Below are 12906 nucleotides of genomic sequence, written 5' to 3'. Positions count from 1 at the left end.
ACAAAAGATTCAGTGTTAATTTTGACTAGGTGGATTGCTATTGTTTTAAACATTTGAACGAGTTGCGTATCCGTGTGGTTTTAAAAGAAAGACATCTCCGTTTTGCGTGCATATGTCAGGGCTAATATGACTGATTGATAAAGACGCGCGGAGGATTGGGTGTCAACTCGCGCTCGGGTGACTCGAGTAAACGGAGTCTGAGCTGAATTATAATTCGCCAAGAACTAGGACATGGTAGCTCCGCCCACTTATCAAAAACCAGCACGTCGATTGGACAAAGATACGCGAATCAGGCGGAGTCTATGGGTGTGTCGTGAAGCGTGACCAAACTATGATTGGCTTTCGTCTCCCTCCATCAGAATCCGAATAGCGGCTCCTAGAGCCAAACCACATTTTACACATTAAGGAACTGTTTCTGGTAAAGTGTCGCTGATACTAAGACAGGATAAATAATATCGTGCCCTCCTGGTCACTGTTTTCAAACTGAAGAAGTTTAAATGATACTCCAAGAAAGCAAACCAGAGAGATATCATTTCCTTTTCCTATTTTAAATAGTGTTTATATGAGAACGCTCTTTCTTCTTTGAAATAAGACACAATTCCGATTAAATCGACGGAGAACTCACTTGACATGCACTTCACGGACCTCCACGGACTACTACGGTAACATAAGGTAAACCTCTGGAAACATGAAATTTGTCAATTATATCTGATACGTTCAAATATGTATTCAAACCTGATATTTGTTCATATCTGAATTGCTGTCGTCATCTCGCATGACTAAATGCAGGTTTGTAACAACAGCTGTCTGAATGATCTTATATTCTATTGTGCTGTCCATGACAGGTGTAATATTTGGCGGGTGGATACGTATCTTAATAAGAAGTCAAATTAATATGTTTATAGACAGGCGCGTCTTTCGGTTTCTGCCCTTCGTGTCCGCACGCGCACATTTCTCGTTGGCTCGCGCACTGTTCTGCTGTCACGCGCGTGTGAATGCTCTGTTTGTCTACATGTTGCGAGGGCGCATCTAACTGCTTGGCAGCACTTGGGCTCTCAGCTTCAAACTGTGCGAACCGCCGCTCTTCCCCAACCCCCGTTGCACTGCTTAGGCAACGAGGGCGGGGCCAGCCCAAATAAATGTGGGGAGGGGAAAAAACGAAGACAACAAACCTTAAAAATGTAGGCCACGGCGCGTGACCCAGTTCCTCATGAACAACACAGCGAGTGTGAATGTGGAGCACGGTTATTATCCCCCACGCCCGGCACGGTTCCAGGGCGGTTCTACAGTGTGTGTTTTTCTCTCCGTGCCAGGCAATGTTCGGGGGCTTTTAGAAATATGAAAAAGAAGAAAGAAATGTTACGTTTATCCAATTTGCTATTTATAATATCAACAAGGTATCAAAAGTTTGTATCGTAAGTATTCGCATGTCACGACTCGTTACTGACATGTAACGTATTATAAGTCAGTGAAACTGTTTATTCAAAGTATTATTTTTAAATGCGTGTGTGTGAAATTATTTTATACGCATAAACCTATAATCAGCCCTCCAGTCTCTCAGCTTTCAAAAAACATTTTTTCACTAAATATATATTTCACGGCTAAGCAAAGCATGAGCTTTTTAACACAGCACAGGCTCAGTTGGCACTTTAATATTTTCTTGCAATATAAGAAAAATAAACTATAGATAATGCTTGGGGTGTGGCGGTGAGATGCTGGTGCTAAATCAGGAAAAATAAAAAAAGAATCTCCCGTTTATGTATAGCCTGTGGGCTGACCAGGTGGTAAACCACGTCTCTTCACCTGTTGATTACACATGGGGAGTGAACCAGTGTCAATTTCAGTAGTTGTGTGTTGTGATTTGAAGTCAGGGTGGGCTGGGCTGCTGCTAGGCTTTTGTGTGGCAGTATTGGGTGTTCTTGGTTTTGACCACAGTGAATACAGAAAGAGAAGATTGTAGTGTTGTGTGTGTGCGTGTGTGACAGATATTTTGTTTTGGGCCCCCTGGAGAAGGCGATCAGTCTGAAGCTGACCTACTTTTCTCCTTTACTCCATACCTGCAGAGCTATTTATACTCATGGCACAGGGCTACGGGAGCAGCTCAGACCATCTCTCCCCTCACTAACACACACATAGACACTTTCTCTAGTGCTCACGCACTTGTGTACACATCTCCTGCCATCTCTGAGTTTTTTTTTAATCTGGTTGTTATTATCATTTTCCCAGCCTGGCCTGTGGAGAGCAAACCCACCCAGCGATCCACCCACCCACACAGTGTGAAATCCACACCCCCTCAAGGAGAGCGGTGAGGGTGAGTTGTTTTCTTTTAAAGGGTCTGGTCCCAGTATGCATGTAGAAGCCTGTTTCATATATCAAAGCATGAATGCCTTTTTATATGTTGTAAGAATCAACCCACATCTGCAATTTTTGTTTGTTCCAGAATTGCTAGAGACTCACAAAAGAAAAAGTCATGTTGAATGCCACTGTTATGTGTGAACTTCAGAAGAGTATTCAGGGTTAAATATAAGGGTTGAATATAAATTAAGCTCAATCAACAGCACTTGTGCCATAATGTTTATTACAACAAAATAATATATATCTAAAAATTAAATGTGGTGTTTCCTTAATGGGGTTAATCTGTGAAACATTAAAATTCCTCCTGTTTCAGTAGTATAGCCACAAAGCATAAATACACAGAATTTACTAACCTTGTAACCAGTTTTACAACTTTGTTGTTATTATTACATTAGGTTGTAAATCATTAGCCCTAAAGCAACTGTTTCAACAAAGAATTAATCTTAAGTGCTTTAATTAAATTATAAGCTTCACATTTCTGCTTTTAAAACTTTGCCCATTTACACAATTACAATCAAATTGAATCCATTAGTTATTTTGTTTTTAAGAAAATCTGAAATAATTTTTGTGGCCAATTAACATTACCATGTGATCACATTTACTTCTTTATGGAAAAAGTCTGCAGGCGAAATCCCCCATCAGAAAACTAAGGCAACACTATATTTTAGGATCTCATAAATAGTTGCTTATTAGCATGTATATTAATACAATATTAGCCATTCATTAGTTCTAATTAAACACATTTTAATGCCCTATTCTACAAGACCTTATTCTACATCCCCAATACCTAAACTTAACAACTATTAGGAATTAGGAATTTATTGAGGGAAAAGTCAAGTGTTACCAAACCCTTGAAAGTTAATTTTTTTTGTTGCCAATAGACCAAAGACCTTCTATCACTGATTTTTTTCTTATATTTGACTGCACCTTTTGTGCCATAGATGCAAAATTCTAAATATTCATTAAAAACTATTCACAATCAAAATGACAGATCTGATTAGGATACTTAATATTATTCATAAGATCATCACATTTTCTATCTCTTTATAGTCACAGAAGACAAAAGCACCATTGTGCCATCAGAGGGATGGAGGACAGGAGGCACCTGCCACCAGATGGAGGTGGCAAAGCCAAACGCTCCACCTCAGCTGAGTGCAACACAGAGGACAGAGGAGTCAGGAAGGAGCATGGAGACCCTGAGACCTCCGCTCAAATGCGTGTAAGAAAAGACGATCTCTGCGATGTTCCTCGCAAGGTTCCTCGCTTCCAGTATGTGGATTTCCCTTCCCTGCACCAGTGCATCCAACAACTTTCTGTGCCTCCACTGAACGGCTGGCTCGGATCTTGCTCGCTGGCAAAGACACCAAACTACAGGCCCGCTAGTCCGAAGGAAAAGGTGCCCAAGTTTAAATACGTGGACTACCCATCTCTCCACCACTGCATTCAGCAGCTGTCTGTGCCTCCATTAGAAAGCTGGAGTGCAGGGCTGGTCAGGTTTAATGCAGAGGGGAAACAGGATGGCTCTGGGTCGCAGAAGAGACCCTCTCAACCTGGCACTGTGAAGAATAACATAAGCAATGAGGCAGGAGATCAAAACAACGAGGACAGGAGTAGAGTTATATCATTTTCTTTCCCAAGAGACACACGCAACTCTGTCTCAGGCAAGGAGGAGAGGCCTCAACACGACTACACCTCAGAGGTCCCACAAAGGTCAGAGAAAGGTAACACACCTCTAAGGTCCCGTGCTGCTAAACCAGATGCTGCTTTGCAATCGGATTTCAGATCAAGAGCAGAATCTGGTTCTGGATCTCGTAGTGACGCAGCAGTGGTGAGAAACGCCAGACCCTCGGTTATTAACATGGTGCACACGGATAGGCAGAAGCACTGGACAACGGCAGATCACCTGGAAGAACAATTGAACTCTCCAGATTCAGTCGGACGGGTAACATGGAAAACCATCCCGGAGTCAGTCTGCCCATTCTGCCAACAGATGTTCACCAACCCCGAGCAGTTCAGGGCTCATCAGCGGAGCCATAGAGATAAGGTGACTGGTGCTACTAACTGTTCAATAAAGCAGCTAATAGGCCTAATAGGCAATGAACACAAACTTCCTCTGACTTCCTTTTGTGACATACACAACTATGTTCTCTCTGTGTAACTTAAAGGGATAGTAGATTCTGTCATTGTTACCTCACCTTGTAGTTATTTCAAACCTTTTTGAATTTCTTCCTTCCGTCTAACACAAAAAGAACGTGGGGACCATGGCTGTTTAATGAACCCCATTCTTCAAAAGATCTTCTCTTGTGTTAAACTCAAGGAAGAAGTTCATACAGGTTTGGAACAACTTGACAATGTGCGAATACCTTTTTTTAGTTTCTTTATAAATAATTTGTCGCAAATTGTGATAACAACTGTTTTTTTGCTGCATTCAGCAACATTATTAATGATCACAGTGTCTTCTTGTCTTCACAGAGACCAAACTGATGTACAGACATACTGAGTGAGAACTGCTTTTGGCAAACGGTTAATGCCACATCATATGGAATCGTATCATCAGAGGCCTTCTTGTGTTGTGACTGGCTATAATGGCATTGCTGGCAGGACTATAGGGAGATCGAAGACACATTAAGCACATTAGACAGTTTGGGTTCAGACCTTAGGGAGAATGCAAGACTTGTCTTGACTGATGTTGTGAAGCCTAAAAGGGCAGAACTGGACAGACAGAAACACACAAGCATACAATATTCATGCACGTACAGTGCACTTGTGAGAGTTCCAACACGCACAGAGCATCCAATTCATGATTCAGGAGAGGTCAATATTTACTGCCCCACATAAGGACCATCAGACATAATGGGGTTTCAGCTCAAGACAGGGGATTGGAACCAGATTTATAGTCTCTTCCATACATATATCAGCATGTTTACAGGGGTGGGTGAAGCTCAATGGACTGGTGCGTAAGAGGATGACTTTTTTTTTGTTCCCCACACTGTGTGCATGGTGGCAGGCTAAATATTTAGCTTTGGGTGCCTACAAAATAATGGCTATTGTTAATGCTGCACAAACAAACAGGCTTGATAATAATGATTTGTTACATTAGCTTTTTATCGTTTTGTACTTTTTATGTTTTTGGAAATTAATGTCTAGTGGCTTTGAGCTAGTAGCTTTAAATCTTAAAAAATGTACCGCTTGTTTTCAAGTGTTTAATTGTGTGAGTAAAATTTTTTCATACAGAGACATGTTTGAATTTTTTAGTACAGGAATGCCCTGTGCAAGAAAACCTGTTTGACAGGTTAGCTCTCAGTTTCGTAGATTATGTACTGAACCTTAGATAAACAAAGGAGTTAATCCAAAATCAACCACTACACTGACAAAACTCACTATTTACATTGATTTAATCCTCATGGCTGAATGGATTTTTGTTTATAAATTATGTTTATACATTTTGCAGGACCTTTTGCATTTTTATTACAGTAAGGTTCTAGCCAGCTATGATTTTTAAGGACTTATGTATACATAACCCTTAGCCAATGCCAAGTATTTCCTATTTTATCTGATTTTAAAAGTTAGACAGAAACAGTAACATTATTTGTTCATTTTAAGAACCTCCGTTTACACAGACAAATTTCAATATATATATATATATATATATATATATATATATATATATATATATATATATATATATATACACACACACACACACACACACACACACACACACACACACAATGGAATAGCCTATTATGGATCTTATTGTGAACTATATATTTTAATTCACAAAGACACAGAAAATTTCAAATAATCATGTCGTGAATATCCAGGACTTTCCGGAGCGCAGCTGTGGGTTTCCTTGAATGCAATGATGTTGCTTTCTCATTCCCACTCAGAACAGGTCGACAGAACAGCAGAGGCATTTACAGTGAGGATTTTCAAACAATATCAAACGTATACGATGAAACGTACTAGAAGAACCAGGAAAAAACCTGTGAAAAAAGGAGGTATAAACACAAACGAGGAAGAGCTAATAAGCGTGAGACCGACGGTTATACGGTGGAATAGAAGAGGACAGACGACAGTGATATCTGGTATTTGTTGTTTATTAACCATTTATACATGTGAATACCAAATTAACGCATTTTTTAAAAATATTTAAATATATATATTTATAATAACTTAGTAAAGTAATATTTTTAATATTACTTTCACTTTCATTTTTGTCCTGAGAACATTACGACGCAACATGCCTAATCAATGCTTTAAGTTGTACTTATTGCACGATTCGTTTGTTTTTACGCTCCAAAATCTGCCAATCATTGTTCTGTAGAAAATGTACAAGTGTATGATCTGACCGACGATCTCAGCGAGGAGGAAAATATTCTAGAGGTGAGAAAACTGTTATGTTAATAAATTTCATACCACGTTTGCGTCATAAAATACCAGTCAAATATGCTAAACATCTGTAATAAGGCGATTAAAAATCAGGTAGGTCAGCATAAAGACAGTACTGCCTCATGGAGCTATAGTTCTGGCAGTAGTACTGTATTAAACTTACCAAATTATTTATTGTATCTTCTGTCTGGTCTGTAAAGGTGCCATCTCCGCCATCTCGAACTGAATCAATAATGAATAACAAATCTATAAGCAATTTTGGAACCCAGGAAGATGAAAACAAACTATATCCCACAAACACAGTAAGCACTGTTTATTTGCTGCATTTCATTGCAATCAATGGCATCTGAACCAAACTCAACATGGTGTCATGAGGTTTAAAATCTTTATTAATTTCCACACGTCTTGCATTTTCCCAAAGTGCCCGGTTTGTTTCTCTGCACTTAAAGCCGCATGTATAAAGGGTACTACTGGACTGCTTCAGTGCACTCGATGCCCGAGCACTCAGCTCCTGTGCGGCTCCTGCCTTTACCCCACGACCTCAGCCGCCTGCACCAACAAGCTGTGCCCCCTCGTCTCCACACTGCTAACCTGCGACTTGGTATCAGATTCAAAGAGCAAAGTGTACGGTTGTCCAACGTTCAGAGCCTGTCCCAAATGTCACAATCTGATTATGCATGAAAAAGGATGCAAGTTTGTAACATGCAGATCATGCCTTCACCGGTTTTGTTTCATCTGCTTGCAAGGTGATTGTAGCAAAGATAAAGAAAAGTACTGGAATCTTTTTTGCAAAAATCCAAGAGCAAAAAGACAGAGATTTATGTCACCACAATCCTAAACAGAGATCCTTCACACTGGATAATATTGTCTAAGATCCAAATGATTAAAAGATTTGTTAATATAGAATATAGATGCTATATAGAAGCAAACAGTAACAAAATTCATTTCACAAACTAATTTAATCTGCAAAACAAAAATAACATTGCATTGAGCCCATTTTTCCTCTGTGCTTTGAATCTATGCTGTGCCATATACCTAAGATGAACTTTAGTTAGCAGGTCTTCTATATTACTTGCCTTTTTCCCCTTGCAGTTGTAGTGTTTTTCTTTATTTCATTTATTATGTTTGTGTGGTTTGAGGGGTCTTCACAAGTTAGAAATGGAGAGAATGTCTCCATTTTAAAGATTTTGATGGTTGGTATAACACTTGTTGATTTGTGAAGATCAAGTACAAAAGGGTTCAAGTTCAGATTAATCCTGAGCACCATAACACAGATGGCTAAAGGCTGGAAGACACTACATGACTTTTAAAATTTGAACAGATTTTAAAATGCTAGGCATCATACATTTTTCCAACTTTGTAAATAGTCTAATGAACTACATGTTTCTACATGAAGTCTTGTAAGATATTCCAGACCTTAGAAATATTATATAAAATTTGCTATTTTTTTTCCATCACTTCATCTCATTCTTTCAAAGTGTGATTCAATCTAACAGTATTCGTATTAAAGTCTTGTCAGGCACTTCAAATCACCGGGAAATACAGATATTTTTGAAAGGCATTAAGGTATAACCGATATCCATTAGACACATGCTTTTACCTAAAGCAGGGATTTCATAGACAAGGAATCCAGGATCCATTAATATCATCTCAAAGGGATTTTTCAACCGGAAATTTAAATTCATGTAATTTCAAACCCATTACACTTTGTTTATTCTTTGAAAAGCATATTAAATTCTATAATAGTGTTGGTTAAATCTGTTCAGTGTCCCTCCACTGAAAGTCTAGGTAACTAAAACCTCTAACTCAGGCTAAAAGATCCAAAGAGTCCACGCATATGAATCAAGAGGTTTGATCCAATGTTATGTGGATTCTACATATAAACACACAAACATAAAGTGCATCACAAATGGTAAACCATCACATGGAAGCTACAATAAACCTCATTGATAAAGCTTCTGTGTTTACCAAATGCTATGTTCTATGTATGTGTGCGCTGATTATTGTTAAGATGTAAATAAAAGGCTGAAAAAATGATTTATTATTTAATATTTATTAAGTAATTTTACTCCATTTTGGTTCTTGTAAGTTTTGGTTAACTTGACTTTTAATAGAGGGACAGAAACCACTCAGATTTCATTAAAAATATATTTACATTAAATGTCAAATTGGGTGAACCATCTATTTAATGACCTTTCCTTTCCTGGGATAACCCTATAGACATGACTACAATAGACAGTGCAATTATACGACTGTTGTCATGAACACTGATGGAACTTCAAACCACCATCATTCCTAAACTTTTTCCCACACTGATCACAAACGTAAGGTTTCTCTCCCGTATGGATGCGAGAGTGCCGCTTGAGTGTCAGTGCGTGACGAAAGCGTGCGCTGCAGATGGAGCAAGTGTACGGCCTCTCTCCCGTATGGATCCTCTGATGGATCTTGAGATGCTGCTTGCGGTTAAAGTCTCGCTCACAGAGGCCGCAACGATACAATCTTCGGCCGGGGGGAAATGCATGGCGCTCGGGAACTTTGTAATTGTTGTTGTGGAGCTTCGGGAAGTGGCTTTGATGACCTGAGCTTGAGGATGACAGGAAATCTTGGAAGCAGAGAAAAGCAAAAATACATTAAAGAAGTCTTGTATAAAAGGCATACATCCTTGCTTAAATGGAGTATTTAATAACATGATATTTTTTGCAAATCAGAATCAGACCCACTAGCACAACATATTAGATATACAGTACTTACCTAGGGATTGATTGGTGGACTGAAAGTGCATGTTTGTTTGGCAGCTCTCTGACTGCAATGGCTCAGGTCTCCAGTCTTCCAGCAGTTGAGACTGAGCCAGAGAAAGTCTGTCTGAGTTAGGCTCCTCCACTACAGAGAGTGTTACAGGGATTGGTTCTCCATATCCCTCCTCTTTTTCTACTTTTACAGCCACTTCAAGGGATGACTCCTCACTCAACACACTTGTATCTGTTCCAGCACTTCCCTGCTCAGTTTTGGTCATACTGTGTAGCTCATTCTTGACGTCTAAAAAAGAAACCGTCTCATTAAATTTCATGAATACTGTCCAAACCGCACGGTAGAAACATTTGTTACATTTATGTAAAACAGGCAATTGTGGCAGAAATTTACCACTAAAAATACTGAGCTATAACAGGATGGCTGGTTGGTACCTGTATATTTTCATACACAAATTTAAGCAAAACTTTTATTTTCAATGCGATTAATCATTTGACAGCACAAATTGAGACTTATCAGAATAATTTTCCTAACCTACTATACCAATATAAAAATGCAAAGAAAATTAAAATATATCACACACACACACACACACACACATATATATATATATATATATATATACATATATATATATATATATATATATATATATATATTAACTGTGTTTGTTGAGAGTAATGTAAAGCAACAACATTAAAATAACATCAGTCAAAAAATATTTTAAAATAAAATTCTTTATTTTGTATAAAAATTAAAAAAATTACATATTTTATTTGTTTACCTGCATGTCATGTGACCATTAACCAGAGAACTGTGAACATTCAAATGGGATACCTAATTATATTATTACACCTAAAAATATTTATTTAAAAAATTTAGGGGCACTTGAATTGTGTGTGTGTGTGTGAATCGATTAATTATTAATATTTTATTTCTATTCAGTGGATGATATATAATCATGTAATCAATAAAAACGTAATTTTAGTCTGATTGCAAGTATTTTCGAAAAATGTAATTTATTCCAATTACAACTATATATTTCTATAGATAGATAGATAGAATTACATTGCACAGGAAAAAACATGCACGGTTTGGTAACATTTTTCCCTAGCATTTGTAAGCATTTTTTTAAACGCATGTTTTAAATATGAACGCGGTCATACGAGTGTATATATAGATACCACAAAGTTGTGAGTAATAACAAGCCACAAGGTTTATAAATGCACAAGGTAAGGGTAAACATGGAGCCAAAATGTGCCAGGTCTTACATGGGAGGGTTGCTGTTGCAAGATGACTGAAATTCGGTCATTTTAAGTGGTTTAGCCATTTAAACGTACGCATTTTAATCGCCTTCGAATATCTTACCATTTGTCTCATCTAATCTATAGGGGGTCGATTCTTCAAGCGAAGCCTGAGCGCATGCGCCTCCGTGAGGGTTCCCACAGACCGATCCTCGCTGGAATACATCAGTTTCCTTGGGTCCACGTACCTCATAAACATGTTGCGAGTCCACAGAAGGCTCGGTTTGCTGCCGGACGTTATTAAGGGTCGCGTTATTTAACTGTGCACCCCCGCGCTGAACCCTGCCGCAGCCGATGGGGGTCGACACCAGCTGACTGCTAACGTTAAAATCTTCGAGTCTCTGTGGCTGATGATTCAGGCGCCCACACACATTAGAAAGTTGCGTCTCGGCTGTTTGTAACCTGAACTTGAGCGCACTGTTGTCCTGCAGAGCCTCTTGAACCTTGCCTTGCACGTCTCTGAGCGCTCTGTCCAGCAGTCTGGTGATCTCCGCGACGGCGATCTCGACCGCGACACCGAGCGCGTTCTGCAGCGTCGCAGTCAGCTCCTCCTGAAACGAGAACGACACATCAGCGATCACTGCAGGATTCGCAGGGCTGATGTTTACCTCCATTTCCTTTCTCGTTTTAAATAACTTTTCCACACTATCGCAACGCCTTAAGAAGAGACGAAGCACACGGCTCACTGGATAAAGCTGGAGTGGCGAACATTGAGTAGTTGGCCAACCAAAACGCTCCCTTCGTGGCGCGCAGTTAAAACAACTCAACATTTGTAGTTATTTGTACTGTATTTGCATTTATTTTATTGGTCGTTCTTATTCAAGCCCTCAAAAACAAATAAACAAAAATACACGTTAAACACTGAATGAACTGTCGGTAATACTGGTAAAATGTCCAATTTAAATTGACTGAATAAAACTCCGGGAAACACAATAGCCCGCGCCATATTTTTTATATATTTTTCTTTTCCTTTTATAACATGCTATACATTGTTAGACAAGGAACATTAACTTTACAAAAACGTAGCAATATCTGATTCATTACCAAAAATGTCAGCACAGCGCTTTTTTATTTGGAACATTTTGACTAACTCATGAAGAAATATATAATATAATATAATATGATATGATATATTAATATATCTAATAATATATAATAGTCAACATTTAAAGTGGATCAATACCTTTGATTAAAGTTGTTCTAAAACCTAAACCATATATGAATGCTTGTCTCATGACAACTTTGATTAACTTTTTTTATCCATTTAAAATGTTGACTACTAATATGTATACCAAGCCTGCATTTATTTGGTCAAAGATACGGTAAAAGCAGTGTGAATTTATTTAGCTGATTTCTTTTTGGATATATTGTAAAAAGTAAACTCTGTGTCAGCCAGTTTTTCAACATTACTCGTCTTCAGTGTCACGTGATCTTTCAGCGCTCATTCTAACAGCCCATACTGATGTGCTCTTCAGGAAATATTTATCAGTGTTATTAAGATAACAAAGATCCAAAGATCAGCGTTAATATGAAATAATAAAAAAGCTTTTAACATTCGACACCATTCAAAAGCTTGGAGACTTTTGGAGCATTTTTCTAAACTTTTTCGTGAGTTTAGGGGGTACGAAATATTAATCACAGCTGTCAACAATGTTAAATCGCTTTTTAATGCGCTGCTTACTGACATACAAACACACCTCGGAGATCGTGCAGCTCTCACATCCAGCTAACGTTACAAAGAAACTTGTCGACGCTCCCCACTTTATTTACATGCTGAAGTACAGTTGAAATGCTGAATCGCTTCATTATATTTTCCTGCAACGGAAGGATAAAATTGCTGTTTCTGCAGTAAACTCACTCACTTTAAAGAGAGACGCACAGACGCGCAACTCTCTCTCTCTCTCTCTCTCTCTCTCTCTCTCTCTCTCTCTCTCTCTCTCTCACTCACACACACACACACGGCAATATTTGAGAAAGGGTTTAGAGTATGTTTAGAGTATGTCTGTGGTGGTAATCGCCCTGATAAAACATATGTTCTGCACTATCATGCAATCAGTAACATTAACGGTTTAATGTTAGCAAACCTTTGCGATTTGTTTTATTTCTT

The 12906-nt window shown here is 38.5% G+C and overlaps 3 protein-coding genes across 4 annotated transcripts; 2 read left to right on the top strand and 1 right to left on the bottom strand.

Moving 5' to 3' along the window:
* Positions 1 to 356: 356 nt before the first annotated feature.
* Positions 357 to 5592, top strand: si:ch211-284e13.6. Its single transcript, XM_043239094.1, has 4 exons — positions 357 to 672; positions 2227 to 2311; positions 3406 to 4399; positions 4828 to 5592. The coding sequence occupies exons 3-4, from the start codon at positions 3443 to 3445 to the stop codon at positions 4837 to 4839; spliced, it is 969 nt and encodes a 322-aa protein (XP_043095029.1). The 5' UTR covers positions 357 to 672; positions 2227 to 2311; positions 3406 to 3442; the 3' UTR covers positions 4840 to 5592.
* Positions 5593 to 6127: 535 nt separating this feature from the next.
* Positions 6128 to 11025, top strand: LOC122345200 (E3 ubiquitin-protein ligase dbl4). 2 transcript variants are annotated; one of them, XM_043239096.1, is made up of 4 exons: positions 6128 to 6443; positions 6683 to 6741; positions 6948 to 7049; positions 10887 to 11025. In XM_043239096.1, exons 1-4 carry the CDS (start codon positions 6218 to 6220, stop codon positions 10911 to 10913), a joined length of 414 nt encoding a protein of 137 aa, XP_043095031.1. In that variant the 5' UTR covers positions 6128 to 6217; the 3' UTR covers positions 10914 to 11025. The 2 variants fall into 2 exon arrangements, with proteins under 2 accessions (XP_043095031.1, XP_043095030.1); XM_043239095.1 differs by lacking the exon at positions 10887 to 11025 and adding an exon at positions 7169 to 8204 and having other exon boundaries at positions 6151 to 6443.
* Positions 7688 to 11739, bottom strand: si:ch211-284e13.5 (uncharacterized protein LOC793850 homolog). The gene is made up of 3 exons (XM_043239092.1): positions 10864 to 11739; positions 9499 to 9783; positions 7688 to 9349 (listed from the first exon to the last, which is right to left on the bottom strand). Exons 1-3 carry the CDS (start codon positions 11567 to 11569, stop codon positions 9006 to 9008), a joined length of 1335 nt encoding a protein of 444 aa, XP_043095027.1. The 5' UTR covers positions 11570 to 11739; the 3' UTR covers positions 7688 to 9005.
* Positions 11740 to 12906: the final 1167 nt, after the last annotated feature.

Source organism: Puntigrus tetrazona, chromosome 5 (genome assembly GCF_018831695.1).
Source record: "Puntigrus tetrazona isolate hp1 chromosome 5, ASM1883169v1, whole genome shotgun sequence".
NCBI lineage: Eukaryota > Metazoa > Chordata > Actinopteri > Cypriniformes > Cyprinidae > Puntigrus > Puntigrus tetrazona.
The sequence above is the reverse complement of the archived record's forward strand: the minus strand, read 5'-3'. Positions and strand labels throughout refer to the sequence as shown.